The sequence below is a fragment of the Euphorbia lathyris genome, chromosome 9 (assembly GCF_963576675.1).
Source record: "Euphorbia lathyris chromosome 9, ddEupLath1.1, whole genome shotgun sequence".
Taxonomy (NCBI): Eukaryota; Viridiplantae; Streptophyta; class Magnoliopsida; order Malpighiales; family Euphorbiaceae; genus Euphorbia; species Euphorbia lathyris.
This window is the reverse complement of record NC_088918.1, coordinates 63,090,156-63,107,608: the sequence shown is the minus strand read 5'-3', so window position 1 is coordinate 63,107,608 and position 17,453 is coordinate 63,090,156. Positions and strand designations below refer to the sequence as shown.

Here is a 17,453-nt window from a genome sequence, read left to right as displayed (position 1 = left end):
CATATGAATTATCATATCCAGTGCATGATTTAGAACTTGCTGTTGTGGTGTTTGCTTTGATGATTTGGCGACATTATTTGTATGGAGAAACATTTCAAATTTTTACTGATCACAAAAGTCTGAAATATTTGATGAGTCAAAAAGATTTAAATATGAGACAACGAAGATGGTTGGAATTGTTAAAGGATTATGATTGCACAATAGAGTATCATCCTAGAAAAGCGAATGTGGTAGCAGATGCTTTAAGCAGAAAACCTGGTAGTGTTTTAGCTCATGTTCAAGTATCTACATTTCCTTATTTGGTGCAACTCCGTGCTATGAATGTTGAGTTAGATTTGAAGGAGAATGGAGTTCTGTTGGCCAACTTTAAGGTGAGACTAGTGTTATATGATAGAATCAAGGAAGCTCAAATTTGGGATCCACAGTTCAAGGAAATAATGGAAAGTGTAGAACGAGGGAAAAGTACTAATGTTGCAGTTGAAAATGGTACTTTGATGATAGAACAAAGAATTTGTGTGCCAAATGTTGATAATCTACGTAAGGAGATTCTAGAAGAGGCTCATACTGCTCTATACGCCATGCATCCTGGAATGACAAAGATATACAATACTTTGTGGTCTCATTTTTGGTGGCCTAGAATGAAAAAAGATGTGGCAGAATATGTTTCTAAATGTCTAACATGTCAGCAGATCAAAATAGAACATCAGGCTCCAATTGGAAAACTACAGCCATTATCTATACCAGTCTGGAAATGGGAAAGGGCAACTATGGATTTTGTTTATGGACTACCAAAGACTCCAAGCAAGAACTATGCTATTTGGGTAGTTGTGGATCGATTAACAAAGTCAGCTCACTTTTTACCTATACGGTGGGGTTGTTCACTTGAGAATTTGGCTAAGAAGTACGTGAATGAGATTGTTAGATTACATGGGGTGCCGGTATCTATTGTATCAGATAGAGACCCACGATTCACATCTCGGTTTTGGACGACTTTACAACATGCTTTGGGTACAAGGTTAAATTTTAGCACTGCATTTCATCCTCAAACTGACGGGCAATCTGAAAGAACAATTCAGACATTAGAAGATATGCTTCAAGCTTGTGTTCTTGAGTTCAAAGGTGCGTGGGATGAATATATTGCTTTGATAGAATTTGCTTATAATAATCATTATCATAGCAGTATAGGTATGGCACCATATGAGGCATTGTATGGAAGAAAATGCAGAAGCCCTATTTATTGGGACGAAGAAGGCATGCGTGTTTTAGAAGGTCTTGAGAAAGTGCAAGATGCAGTGGAGAAAGTGAAGGTAGTCAGAAGCAAACTTAAAGCAGCCCAAGACAGACAGAAAAGTTATGCAGATCAACACAGAAGAGAGATGGAGTGTGATGTAGGGGAGAAAGCATTTCTCCGAGTTTCACCTTGGAAAGGCGTGATAAGATTTGGAAAGAAAGGAAAATTAAGTCCAAGGTACATTGGACCGTATGAAATTCTTGAAAAAGTTGGTCCTCTTGCTTACAGATTAGCATTACCTCTAGAGTTAGCTCAAATTTATGATGTTTTTCATGTAAGTATGCTCAGAAGATACCGATCAGATCCTACACATATAATAAACGACCAAAGAATTGAAGTTGCTGATAACCTCAGTTATGTAGAAGAGCCAGTGGCAGTCATTGGGTATAAAACAAAACAGTTAAGAAATAAAGAGATACCATTGGTTAAGATTCTGTGGAGAAGTCATTCAGTAGAAGAAGCTACATGGGAAACGAAGGAAAATATGAGAAAAGAATATCCGTACTTGTTTCACGAATCAGGTAATGAATTTCGTGGATGAAATTCTTTAAAGAGGGTTAGAAATGTAACATCTCGATTTTGTGCATTTCATTTCATATAGATATATGCATTACATGACATTGTTAGGGACATTAGAATAATAATATTAGGATAAGTGAAAATATATTAAATAGATGTTTAAGTGTGTCTTGAAGTATAGGGACTAAATTGAAGAATCTTAAAAGTATAAGGAATAAAGTGTAATTTGTTAAATTTATAATTAAATAATATTATATATAATTTCAGATCAGGTAATAATAATAATAATAATAATAAGATAGTGGTGAGTGTAAAAAACATAATTACATAGGGATAGATATGAGATTTTACTCAAACCCATAAGATAACCTTGTGGAAGGTTTATGTGATCCATTCTAATCTGGAAATCTCCAGAAATTTAGAGAGAGAAACACCTTAAAGAGAGAGAAAGTGAAGAAAAAGGGAAGAAGAAGAAGAAGTGGTAGTAGTAGAAAAAGAGAAAGGTATGTTTACACATCACTTTGCACAAATTATTTCATAATTTTGGAAGCTGATTTTGAGAGAGTTAAAGAAGGGAAAGTTTTGAGTTTAGGTCTTAGGTAAATCTCAAAATTTGTTTCATGCAATTTGGTTAAGTATTTTAGGAGATAGGGTATAATCTCTTAAACTAGCGCTAAGTTGAATCTTATACATGAAGCTGTTGTTGTGGTATGTTTTTGAAGCCTTTAAAGACTTCATTTGGAGAGGTGTTAAAAATAAGAAATGTTCAAATATGTCTTATTTAGTGATCTGGAAAGTTTGGTTAGTATTGTATTTGTATGTTAAGGTATAACTAGGAAAGAAGTTTATATGTGCTATGTTGCCTATGTGTTGACACAGTATCATATTATAAATTCGGCTATAAATTGTACAACGCATAGAAAATTCTGAATTTGGATATAGTATACTCCTGTTTGTCTAGTTTAAGTAGGAAAAAGAATCAGAATATTTGGAATTATATCTTTTGAGTTATAAGTGATTTGGTAGAACTGGTACAGGGAAATTGTGTTCAAAATAAGACTCAAAGAGAAATATTGTAATAAATTATGTGTACTTGGACATTCTATAAAACTTTAGTATGATATGAATATATGAGTCTAAGATAAAATAAAATCAGAATTAGTTCATTTGGATAAGTGAAAGGGAGTTATAAGGTTTTTAATATTAAGAGGTCATATTAGTATAGACACAAATATCATTTGATGGACACAAGTGTAATGAAATGAAAAATAAAAATCAATAAGTAAATAATATTAGGTTTAAAGAGGGTGTAATTTATATTTAATCATATGTTAAATTATATTATAGGTTCTCATAATATCGAAGATATTCCGGAGGAAGGTTCAAACCATCATCGAGAAAATAGCGGCATAGATGTGACTATAAACATGATATGAAGTTATTTTTTTATTTGTGTTTGTGAATTGAGAATTGTGGAGTTTGATTGAATACATAATGATGTGAATTGTTGAAATTGATTTGAATAGATATGAATTGATACTTATTGAACATTATTTGTGATAATTGGATGTAAATGAGGAGTATGTGTGTATGTTAAATGTGACACTTCTTGAATATTATTTGTTATAGTTGGATGCAAATAAGGAGTATGTGTAAACGGATGGCGTTGTGACATACCAGTTCAGTCACTGTTATGACTACTTGAAATTATATGGACTACTTGGACCTATACGGTCAATATTTGGACTACTTGGACCTATAAGGTTAATATTTGGACTACTTGGACCTAAATGGCAATACGTGGACTACTTGATTATATGGACCGAAACAAGGTTATGTTATACCTGTTACCTGTTATTTGATCCTAGGTAGTGACTGGCTGGTGGTGTCACAACATTAATATAGCAGTTCATTCATTTGTATTTGTATGACTTGGGTGTGAGACTTGTTTACGTGATTGTGTGTGATTGGTCTTCATTGATTATTTATATTCACTGAGTTGCGACTCATATAAATCGCTAAATTTTCCAGCTAGTTGAAGTGAACGTTAGACTGGGACTCTAGAAGCTTAAAGAACTATAGATTCCATGGATGAAAGGTCGGTCTGCTGGGTTCCATCTCACTCTCTCTCCTCTTATCATAAGCATGTAGAATAAGTAAACTTTTGGAACTAAATAAGTTGTAAAATTTATGTATAAAGATATATGTATATATAAGTATATATTAACGTGTACGCGTTTAACATTACTACGAGTATAAGTATTAATAGATGCTTTGTCTAATGAATAATCTAGTAAAAAAAAATTCTACGTATAGGGTGTTACAAGTGTTGTCGGGTGGAGATCGAACAGACATTAATGGCGACTAGTGAAGGAGAACGAACAGAAAAGTTATTCCATGCCAGTGGTTGTGTTCTGAAAGTGATAGAGAGATGAATAGAGAGAAGGTTTTGGTTTTGTAAGAAATCCAAATACAGAAAAAGGGAGACTGAAGAAGAGACGTGAAGGTGATCATGGGGTTAATATTTCCTTTAATTATTTTTATTTGAGTTGTTAATTCTTTTTAACACATGTCATTTTTTTAATGGAAGGCATACCACATCACCTTTCTTAGGTGGTATGCCTGGCGTACAATAAAATTTCTCTTTGTCATATTATATTAAGAAATCCACAATTTTATGTTTTTATGATAATGTGTTGGTTAATCATGTCTTTGCATTGTAGGTGTTCATGTTACATAAATTTTCTCTATATATGTGTAATATGGATGACAAGCCTGCACTAGTCATTAGTGTTGTGGATAGTATGACTTACAAGTTAAGGACGAATCATGCAGAAGCAATTGATGTTGCCAAATATGTGTTATCATAATTTATGTTAACTTATATCTAAGTTAACCCAGGTACATGCTTGTAATTATGTTTATTGAGTGGAATAACATTATAAATTGTTATAGGTATAACATCTATTTGGATCCCTAAACTAAAGCTTCAAAGTCAATTAGGACCCTAAATTATCAAAATCATCAATTAGGCCCCTGAACTACCTAAAAATCATCAATTGAGTCCTCATTCTAAACAAAAATATTCAATTTAGGCCTCATCGAAAATCATTCGGTTGAACAGTTTCATACGTTTTTTTCCAAACCCATTTTGAACCAACACAGATATTATTACAGTCTATATCAAATAGTCATAGTTTCCGATTTTAGAGTAGAATAGAGACTTAATTGATGCTTTTTACTTAGTTTAGGGACCTAATTGATAATTTTAATAGTTTACGGTTCTAATTGATTTTGGAGCTTTAGTTTAGGGACTCAAATGGACGTAATGCCATTGTTATAATTTACAAATATTATATGAAAAATATTCATTTTATTTTTTTTATTGCACTTTTGGACAGGAAGTGGTGCAATTCTTCTAGGTGCAGAGAGTCATGTTGAATGAACCCTGTTGAAGCCAATTCTATGGTCGGTAGCATCTGTGCAGGGGTAAATGATTTATTCATTTCTTCTTTTGCTACCGCATGCTTTTCTATTGTGAATTATTTAGTTTAAGAGTTGGATATTTAGTAACACTTTAGTTCAATAGCATTAAAAATAATCCTTTTAATTCAAATATAGTATGCCCTTAAAACTGATTTTACAAAAGATATGGAATTCAATGTTTGTAAAACTTTTAAAACAGATAAAATACCATTGACTGGATGTAATAATTTCTGTAACAGATAATAAGTTATGAATAATAATAAGGGAAAAGTACAAAAATAAACCTTGTGGTTACACCTGTTTTCGATCAACACTCATGTGGTTTAAAAGTTTGCAAAATGGTACATTGAGGTTCATTCCGTTAGCAAACACATACCAAATTGACTAACGGTGTTAAAAGCCAAAGGGGAAAGAGTTAATTTGGTTCTTATATTTGTTTATTTTATAAATTAACCCCCCTTATTATTTAATTATTACAAACAAATCCCAAAATAAAAAATAAAAATCAATTAAACCATCTTTTCCATCTCTCTTTAATTTCTTATTTTTTTCTTATTTCTCTCTTCTCTCTTAATTTTTCTCTTTCTAAAATCAATTGAACATAAGAAAATACATGTTTACCAAATTAGCAATGCCAGGAGTACATTTTAGTTGCTTTGGTGCTGGAAGTGACATAGGAGACAGAGGACCACTCGAGTTGTCCAAATTGGATCGGGATTATTTCTCTCTCTAGATTTGTTGTTGATTTTGATTTGGTAAACAGGTTTTTTCTTATGTTAAAATGATTTTAGAGAGAGAAAAATTAAGAGAAAGGAGGGAGAAAGAAGAAAAAAAAGAAATTAAAAAGAGATGGAAAAGATGGTTTAATTGATTTTTTATTTTTATTTTGGGGTTTGTTTGTGATAATTAGATAATAAGGGGCGTTAATTTATAAAATAAACAAATATAAGGACCAAATTAACTCTTTTTTCTTTGACTTTTAACACTATTAGTCAATTTAGTATGTGTTTGCTAACGGAATGAACCTCAATGTACCACTTTGCATACTTTTAAACCACATGGGTGTTGATCGAAAACAGGTGTAACCACCAGGTTTATTTTTGTACTTTTTTCCTAATAATAAACTTGCTTGAATAATAAATAGAGTAGGGATAGAAAAATTGTGAGACATGAAGATTTATAATGGTTCGGGAAAACTAGGGATACTCCACTCCTCAAGACTGCGTCTTAGGATTTATATTGTAATCTTTTAATAGGTACATATCAAACATTCCTTAAGTTTATAGGTTCTTTTGATGAATATTTGAGGAAATGAATTCAAAATTGGACACAATCGTTGACTTTTTACCTTTTTCGCTCCGATTCGGTAAAAAGAGAGAGTCAAATTTTGGTTTACTTCTCGATTTTCATCCATGTATATTTGATCGAATCTAGTATCCTCAGGATGCGTCTAACCATGGTTTTATTACTTTATATTTAGCAGTTAAAATTTGGGAGAATTTACTCAGTATGTTTTATTTTGAAGAATTATATCATCCATATCTCATATATCTTGGGATCAATCCTACATAAAAATAAACTTTTAATATATTCAAGAAAGGAGAATTATCACTTCTAACATATTCATAATGAGGGAAATCCCTTAATATTGAGACCTATAGTAGTAGTTTTCTCCAATTCATCACAACATACTTCCTTTTCAAATAGAAATTTGAATCATTAATTTTATCATTAATGCTTTAAATATATGTATTATACTACTAACGGATTTTTCTTATAATATATTATGTCACTAAATCACGAACCTCATTTATCTCCTCCGCCAAATACGGTGTTTTTGAATGTGGAAAATCTTAAAAAGTGTCAATATCTTAAGAATGTCAACATCAGAATAAAATTAAAGTAGAATATTTATTACAACCTCAACAACACTTACATGTGCTAAATCCGTATTCTGATACTGATTTTGCACTATTTCAAACATATAGCACATCCTTTGCATAAAAAATGAAAATTATATTTGTTCACTACTCCATGAAAAGCTATATTGCCTTTTAGGACATCCTTTGCTCATCTGATAAAGGTCTAAATGCCTTATACATAATAATAATAATAATAATAATAATAATAATAATAATAATAATAATATGCATGTTTAAAATAATTTAAATAAATAAATGCAAAAATACATAATTAATATAAATCTTGTTGTCTTACTTATTCACATGAAGCTTAATTTTGAATTTGTCAACTCCGGACTTTATCGAATCAAATGAGTATTGTTTACCGCTTTTTTTAATCATGTCCGAGCGTGCCAGAAGTTTTGTAGAAAAACCTCAAAATGTATCTAAATCTAACTTCTATCAAAGACGATCGTGTGAAAGCTTAAAGGACATAAAAAAGCTTAAAGGACATAAAAAAAAAAGAAGCTTAAAGTTCGTAGTTAAATCTAGAAGACTGATCTTAACTAAATTGTAATTATGTCAAGAATTGTAAATTGAATTGACTAATTTTAAATTGAACAATTGAAAAGACTAAAGAAATCGAGAAATTACAATAAAAGATGAACAAAATAATAAAAATGACTAAGTTGCAGCCATTGAAGAATACTGGATTCTGTCTGGTTTTTATGTTGTTCAACGAGTTTCCTTTTTAACCTTACTCCCAAGAGCATATAATCACTACTCTCCACTACTCCTGAACTTAAGCCACTTCTTATTGTCGAATACTCCATGATTGCACGTGTTTTCCATATTTAGTAAGAAAGTTCCAAATTTTTGTAAGAAAGATCAATGATTTGCTAAGGTTGCTCCATAACTGATAAATAAGAAAGTTTCTAACTGTTCTCTTTCTCTATAACCGTCCAACAAGAAAGTTCATTACTACTTTCTCTCCCACTAATGCACTTTCCACCCCACTAATTCTTTTCCAACTTCAACGATTTTGCTGCTACATATTTGTGGATTTAATTAGATAATTGCACACTTCAGCCATCATTTTTGGTAAATTACAAAATCCACCCTATACTTCTAATGTGAGTAAATTACATCAAAGATAATTACATTTTACCACAAAAATATACCTTAAATATGGATGACCGGACAATTTAATAATTCTAACAGGCATTGGCCAATCAATTCGAATTTAACCATTTATTTCACTATTTTTAAAATTTGACTACTTATTTGACAATTTTTAATTAAAAATAGAAGACCTACTCTTTCCTTTAAATCCTATCGCTCTCTTGGTGTCTCTCTATCCTCTTTATCTCTCTTTTCCTTTCTCTACTCTTGGAAGTCAAGAAGAAAGAGAAAAAGAAAGTGGAACAAAGAAAGTGGTTCAGATTCCGATTGTCCATTTGTAGCTGCTACGATATCGAAACGAATCCTGAAGAAAAGAGAGAGAAAACCCGGGCTCGGCTCGGCTGTGATACAGCGCTGAACCACGTAGAGGCGGAGCGGCAACCGAGAAAGAAGCTGAACCACTGATTCTACACCTTAAGAGCGGTGGTTCCTAACGTTTCAAGGATTGATAAAGCATCATTGTTATCTGATGTTGTGTGTTATATAAACGAATTGAAGGCGAAGATTGATGAATTGGAGTCACACGTTACACAAAAGGAAACGAAGAAAGTGAAAGTGGAAGTTGCAGACAACACAGAAAATCAAAGAACAACCACGATGAATTATGGTTATGCTTCCATTTTGAAAGGATCCAAATTTTTAAAGCCTGCATAATTGTTACTTGAAGAGTTTTGTGATGTGGGGAGATCAATTTACAGTGAAAAAATCACCATGGATGCCTCTTATTTGAACAATATTTATATTTCAATTCTTTAACAATGGAGGATGGAAAATTTGTGGTGTATATCATTGAAGAAACTAATTCATAGGAAATATTGAATTTTCATTTTGAGAGAGAGAAATAAACTATTTCTAGAGAGAGAAAGAAACTGGGAGAGAAATAAAGGCAAAAAGTATCATTAGGCCCCCTGATCTTTCATTTTTTTTGGTTATTAAGCCCTTAATCTTTTATTTAGATACATTAAGCCCTTTTATGACCAAATTAGTAAGTTATGAACATAAAATTCGGTTAACTGGATGTTATTCATTGCATCTGCATTCGAAATTTATAGTTTTTCACTGTTTGAAAGGAGTTTTGGATGTGTAATGTGGTTGTAGGAAAACTGTTAAAACCTTAATTCAAACTGTAAAAAATATATATTTTTTTTAATAATTTCAAATACAGATGAAGTTAATAACATATTTTTAACAGAATTATATGTTCATAACTTACTAATTTGGTCATAAAGGGCCTAAGGAGACAAAAAATAAATGATGAGGGGCTTAATGTATCCAAATAAAAGATCAAGGGCTTAATGAACCACAAAAAATGAAAGTTCAGGCGCGTAATGATGCTTTTTGCCAGAAATAAACAAAGGAAAAAATGTCAAGATGAAGAAGAACTATTAATGGAAGAGAGAGAAAAAACATTAAAAGAAAATTTAAAAATTTAGTCAAAATTTTAATTAAAATGGTCAAAACTCGCGTTGACCAGTTAGTAACTGGCTAAACGTACTAAATTGTCCGATCATCGTTACTTCAGGTATATTTTTGAGACAAAATGTAATTCAGATACCAAAGTGTAAATTAAGGTATAATTCAGGTATCATTGGTGTAATTTACTCTTAATGTCTCATACATTTTCACGAAAAAGTTATAATTGGTAAAATAATACCAAATCTAAGCCAAATTAAGTACATTAATTGCAAAATTAGTCCAAATTAAATTAAAGGGTGAAATAAGTATATATGACGTTTATCCAGAGAAATGACAAGAAGAACTCGGTGCTCACTAATAAATTAAACGGTAATTTTAACAATCAATGGCTAATAATCAACTCAATTATAGCTTTTGCAATTAAAAAATAATTCATAATTAAATTTAATTAACTGTTGGTTGTATGAGCATACAATGAACCTCTTCAAACTTTGTAATTCCATCGTATGTATCATGTAATGTGTAGCACTTGCAAAGTTCTTCCATAATTCGATTTTCATTTATATTAGTTGGGCAAAAGAATCCAATTGGAATTCATATCTCTAAGAGCCATGCATAATATTATATTAATTAACTGTTAGATTTAAAAAAATCAGATAAATTAAACAAAAAAGTTTAAGTATCTTACAACATAAAAAAATTGCATAAGTGGAGCACCGAACCAAGCTACTTCGAGCATCTGAGTTATGTCTTCTCGTATGAGCCCGATGCGAGTATCTTCAAGATAACAAAATTGCCAAAATAAATGTTGTTATTTGGACCAAAACCAAACACAACAGATTCTAGTTTTCTACACATGCCATTTAAATGAGTAAAGTTACTAAAGTATATTTTCGATGCCACAAAGGATGTATTTGTTGCATGAACACTATCAACATGTGGTCTTTTGCCACTATACTTTGGAATCATGCGTGCCTAATAACCAATTAAGTAGATATTAATACTCAATCCATAAATGTATAAGAATACTTTAATATATTATATTGAAAAGTTAGTTATCTTGTCATTAGAAATAATAACAACCAAATTTTTTGGGCATTGTGTGAAAAAACCTTCAGCTTCACCAAGTTGCGTAACAAAGCTAACATGCACTGAAAGAGGTTTATCTTCATAGCCCGTCAAAACTAAATCGAAGGACATTTTCACGTGGCCGAGACGCAAAGGCTCACTCTAATTTAGGTGCAATTCTTGGTAGCTGGTACCTTTTTCAACAATTAGTTTCTCAGAGCCAACCATCAACGTTAAGTGGCATTTTTGCATCTATAGATGGACCAAAAAAATGCACATCAAAGTCATCATAATACTTCTAAACCAATACATCAAAAACCAAAATTCATTCACAAAACTGGTAAAACCAGTTTTGTCTCCATTCTTCATGCTTTTAGTGGTTGAAAATGGATTGAAGTTGGATGTATGGTCATCGAACGATTGCAAGGTTCTTACAAGGATTGAAGAATTTACTATGGTTGCCCATAAACTCCAATTAGAGAGTGAATCAAATACACTTTTCTATCCTTGTTGTGAATGCAAAGGTCGAGGGGTGTATCGTGACATATGGTGATGATGTTCATTGTGAATGAGGATATCAATGTCGAAAATGAAAATGAAGTGGAGCATGATATGATTAACCAGATGATAACGAAACCATTTTACAGAGCATACCGTATGTATGTAAGTATTTTGAGAGTCGTCGGGAAATCATTGTGTTATGGCATTCAATGAACTTTCTATCATCCTAAAATGATATTCAACTTAAAAGTGAGAGATAGTTCGACTAACAAGAGTGTTACGCAGTTGGTGAAAAGTAATTATTATTATTATTCGTTTGTAAAATCAATAATTGGTCGCTCAACAATATTGGACTTCTATTGACCGATTTTATATATAAAAGGTTTCTAATAACATTACAAATATTTTTAATACGAGTAGATTAAAATAAAACTTATTGTACAATATAGTTTCTTTCTCCTAATGTAGAGGATGAAAGTGTATTATGAACATATAACTCTAAAATATATAGTCAACAACCGAAACCCCAGATTGGAAAGACCATGGAAGATCAATAATAACCATGCAATCTTCATAACTAAATTCAACTTGTGCTCCATCAATCCTACAAGTTATAGGTTTATGTGATGCAAAAGCCCTCATTTCTCCAACTCCTTTTACTCCAATTTGAGCTGAATTATGGGTATAGGCCAATGATTGGATTGCACCACCGGTGTTGAGCATGTTGACTAGCCCAATTGGTGCAAATTGCACTGATTTTTCAGCCAAGGTTGTGACTGGAGAAACAGTGACAAGCTCGAATTTGAATGGATCTAGTGCTATTTCAATGTTGTCATTTGAGGTGGAGATGACTAAGTTCTTAGCTTGAGATGAGTACATGGCAAATACTTCTACTTCATCAATGGGAATTGGGTTTTTTCCACTTTTCCATTCTATGTCTTTAGGAGTAGTTTTACAAGTTACTGAGTGAGAAAATTGAGATGCACATTTGTTACGTCTACTTTCTTTACACCATCCTCCTCCTTGGCAGTTGAATACTCCGATAACTCCAGTGAACTGTTATAATTTACAATTATAATAACAAAATAGTCAGCCAATTATTCAATTAAAACAGAAAGAAACTTAATACATCATAATCTCCTGAATTTTGTCTAAAAACTCGATTGGCCCCTTAAATTTATAGATTATTTCATGACCTCATGAACTTTGCATAAAATGACATGATTAACCTCCTAAGTTCATATGGCAGAAGAAATGAAGATTTTGAAAATTGAAATGTAAGTCTATGGAGTCAATACGTTACTTTGAACCAATTTAGGTGGCCAATAAGTTTTTTTTATGTATGTAAATAGATATATTCCAAACGTAATTGTAAATTTTATCTGGAACATTTTCAATGTAAAGCAATTTTAGATCTAGACAGTAGTGGAGTCAGCCCTTAACTACTTAAAGCGTAAAGAAAATATATGGACTGAGACAAAATAATAAAATAAAATATATAATCCTTCATTTACGGGGATGCAATCAACACAACACCAAATGAAGATAGAGACAGTTGGTAGAAAAAGAAGCAACTGAATAAGAGATGTTTCCAAGTAAAAGTTGGTTTTATGGGTTTTGATATTTGCTTCCAAAAATTATTCAAAGTACCTTTTAGCTTAAAATTATAAACATTAATGATATAATTACTATTTCTAACGTTAGAGATATATATGTATTTTCTAAAAAATATTAGGAGTAACACAAAAACTAAACTACCAAATGTAGGGCACAAATTATATAGGGAAATTTATACTCGTTAAAAGTGACAAAAGGTTTACTTTATTATGGACCCAACCAAGCCCATTTTTTGTGGGCTGAGATGGGCTTAGCTTGAATTTAGGATAACTGACCTTATTGAGGTTCCAAATTTTGAGCATGGTTTTGCCATCATGAAGAGGGTCCTCAAAGAGACAATCTCTGGTGGGAAGGGCATAATAATTACACCGGAGGATAGAGCCGTCCGGCAAGACTAGACGTTTGAGCAATGAAAAGTTGTGTTTGCCGACGGAATCACTTATGTAAACTGGGCCGCCAGAAATAGCCCTAGAAGCAGCATGGAAGTCGGCACAAGGATGAGTAGATTGGAACATGTCCCAATCAGGATGTATAAAATTGCCCATCCATAAGCTATTGTATGCACAATGCACCATATGACAACCTTGTAGCCAAAATGTGCCATTTGGGTCACCAGACGGATCCGTACACCAAAAATCATCACCTATTAATTATAACATCGCCATATTATATGGTTAGTTCTAATTATGACAAATCTAATTCTCCAGACCTTTTATACATATTACCAAAAAAAACGTTGGAATCTCAAACTTTAATTTATAGAGAAAATTACATAGAAATTCACTTTTTTAAAACTATCTACAACTATATCACGTCATAATTTTGAATTATACCAAACTAATAATTTTAAATAAAACCGTTAATCTATAAAATTTATAAATTTAATTTTCTCTTTCATATATAAAATTTTCAAAATTGTATTATTCATTGATTAATTATCCAATAAATAAATAAAAATGATCATCTAACTAAATCCAAATTAAATAGCGGATAAGCTAACCTGTGCCTCATGGCACAGGTTTATCTTTGATATTAATTACTTTTTAGCATGATAATTACTTCTTTTTGGCTGTAAATGTAGGGTAAATTACACCCATGGCCACAGAACTTTATTCATTTCATATTATGACCATTCAACTTTATTTCTTTCCGGTATGGCCACTGAACTTTACACTTTTTAACATCGGTGACCACTTAACTTCATTTCTTCCCGATATGGCCACTGAACTTTACACTTTTTAATACCGGTGGCAACTAAATTTTAACTAACTTCTCAAAATGACCGTTAACGATCTCAAAATGAAAATATTCAAGAATTAAAGTTGTTCAGAACGACATTTACCATGAAACCACATTTTTTATTTTTGAAACTCACATTTTTTGAAAATCACATTTTTTATTTTTAGCCTTCAGTGGTCGTTTTGAGGCTAAAAAATCCAAAGCCTTAATGATATTCTAAGGAACTTTAATTCTTGAAAATTTTCGTTTTGAGGTTATGTATGTGTTGTTTGGTTAGGAGAGAGAAATTGAATTTTTAGAGAGAGAAAGCTCCGAAAAATGTGATTTTCAAAAATAAAAAATGTGGTTTCATGGTAAATGTCGTTCTGAACAACTTTAATTCTTGAATATTTTCATTTTGAGATCGTTAACGGTCATTTTGAGAAGTTAGTTAAAATTTAGTTGCCACTGATATTAAAAAGTGTAAAGTTCAGTGGCCATACCGGGAAGAAATGAAGTTAAGTGGTCACTGATGTTAAATAGTGTAAAGTTCAGTGGTCATACCAGAAAGAAATAAAGTTGAGTGGTCATAATATGAAATGAATAAAGTTCTGTGGCCATGGGTGTAATTTACCCTACATTTACAATAAAAAGAAGTAATTATTACGTCAAAAAGTAATTAATATCAAAGATAAACCTGTGACATCACAGGTTAGATTATCCGATTAAATAAACAAGTTTGTTTAAGAAAATTAAACAATCCATACACGAAACTCTAGAGTCAAGTTTAGGTGAAATTAATTAATTTATTTATTAGAAAGAAGTTTTGGTGAATTGTGTATTGAGGAAGTAGTCAACATATAAAGATCTCATACACGTGTTGATGTGTAAATATAATATGGATAAGGTTTTATGCACCGACCAAGCAATAAATTGGAAAATAATGATTTTAGTAGCATATCCTAATTAACTACTAATGGACCCACATGAAACCAACAAGAGATTTTAAATATTTTATTTATAGGGTTTCTAATTAAAAAATGGAAGAGAAATTAAAATATATATATATATATATATATATATATATATATATATATATATATATATATATATTGAGAATAACATATATATGTAATATAATTTTGATTAGTTAAATATAAGTATTATTTTGGGAATAACATAAAAAAGCGTCGGACAAGAAAACATACCAACACGGCCAAGAGAAATGGCTTGAGTACCAAGGAACATGAAATCGTTACAGTGCTCCATGCTTGCTATTACACCATTTCCATTGAAATGTTTTATCACAGATGTTGTCAATGCTTTGAAGTATGCTTTTGCTAGCTCTACTCTCCCTCCATAATTTTCGGATAACATCTCCAACAACTGTTTATACAAATTAAATATTATTTCGGATTAATAAATAAAATAAGATGACGTGACATAACGTTAGAGTGATCATATTGATCAACGTTAAAGGACATTTATATTATTAGAGTGTAAAATTAAAGAGCTATAATATTTGATTTTGAAATTCACAAACGAAAATAAGTGAAACGTGAAACGTTTCTGATACTATGAACGGAATTTACCGACATTAAAATTGTAGGTAGAATTTACTTACATGAATAACGTCCACCTTGACACCATCAATTCCAACTTTTTTCAAGTGAGAATGAATCCCTTCATACATCTCATCAACCATCTCCGGCCGCACTAACCCCACACCATTATTGACAATCTTATCAACGGCAAGATCCTCCATAGTCAACTCCAATCCCGGTGACAATTTAGGCTTGACCACCACAGATTCCGGCAGTCCCGGCACATTTGGCCTTAACCCACCCCAGTAACCACAAAGTGCATGCCATACATACACATAATCCACACTAGTAAATTCCTCTTTAAGGTCCCTAATAAATCCACTCATTCCCTTTTTATCCAAACTTTTAGGACTCACATAATCCCTAAATTTGTAATTTTCCTCAAATTTCAACAGCCTACATGGCATTTGCTCTCCTGCTACAGCATGACTTATTCCCTCTTTTGTGATTGGATCCTCATCGTGACTAATAGACTGCCACCCGTCATCAATCAGTACAAGGCCAGGTGGACAACCTCCATTGGTCAAATCTTTGACTCCTTCCCATACTCCTTGAGGGTGCACCGCAAGATAAAATGCATCCCATGTACACCACCCAAACTTATCTACTATACCCGGAGGTGTCTTTTCTTCAAGTAACTTAAAGCTCCCTAAATGAACCTTAATCACCTTCATCGCTTCTTTCACCAAATCAAACGGATCATCGCCGGCGTCTATGTAAAGAACACTCTGGAAACTATCGCCGGTGACTTTCGTGGATCCGCTTTCGACGCAGATGTCGATATTGTCATCGGCTCCCGATTGAAGAGAAGCGCGGAATGAGCCTTCTAGAAGAGGAAGAAGGAGGACATAAGGACGATTTGAATCGGAAGATTTGTCGAGGATGAGTATCTGAGTTTCGTTTTCGAGATCTCGGCCGTTAGAGCCGATCCAATGAGTAGTCCACCAGACCTTGAATCGGAAAATACTCATGAATTTAATGTTGTTCAATTTTCCGATGGGAAGGACGTGGCGGTCGTTGGATTCGGTAGAGGTGAAACCGAGGAAAGATCCGGCGGAGGTTAGGGATTTGTCGGCGAGGTGATGAAGAGAAGGAGTGAGAGTAATGTTAGGAGGAATTTGAGAGAGGAAGGGATGGCCATTGGCTTTGAATTGAGATTTTTGGAGAGAGATAATGGAGTTGTGGGTGTAATTATCAGTAGGAGCCATAGGTATAAAGAGAGTGAAATGAAGAAGATGAAGAAAGTGTGAAGGTTTTAATTGATTGAATGAAGTAAGGTCTTATTTATAGGCTAACAAGATATGGCATGGGTTATGAATAAGTTGTGTTGGCAAATTAAACTAGGCTCTAATGAGAATATTATTCAAAAAAGAGAGGGGAAAAAGAGACAGTTGGTGGGACTGGTAGTTGGTGAAATTGGAGAAATTCAACTGTGACATTTGCAACTTATCAATATCAACCTGATAACTTATACTTTCTTTCTTTATCAATCATTTCCTAATGAAATGAAATAGCATGATTCTCTTTTTTAATTGATTGGGTCCACTACACCCTATCCATTCTAAAAGTTCTCCTGAAATTGATAAAGATTTTAATAAATAAAAAAATTATCGTATATATAGCAATTTACAAAAAAATCTAAACTAAAGT

At 32.3% G+C, this 17,453-nt stretch overlaps 1 protein-coding gene across 1 annotated transcript; it reads right to left on the bottom strand.

The window, feature by feature from the left end:
* Nucleotides 1–11,663: 11,663 nt before the first annotated feature.
* LOC136207486 (probable galactinol--sucrose galactosyltransferase 5) lies at nt 11,664–17,088 on the bottom strand. The gene is made up of 4 exons (XM_065998738.1): nt 15,824–17,088; nt 15,408–15,585; nt 13,257–13,624; nt 11,664–12,420 (listed from the first exon to the last, which is right to left on the bottom strand). The coding sequence occupies exons 1-4, from the start codon at nt 17,009–17,011 to the stop codon at nt 11,863–11,865; spliced, it is 2,292 nt and encodes a 763-aa protein (XP_065854810.1). The 5' UTR covers nt 17,012–17,088; the 3' UTR covers nt 11,664–11,862.
* Nucleotides 17,089–17,453: the final 365 nt, after the last annotated feature.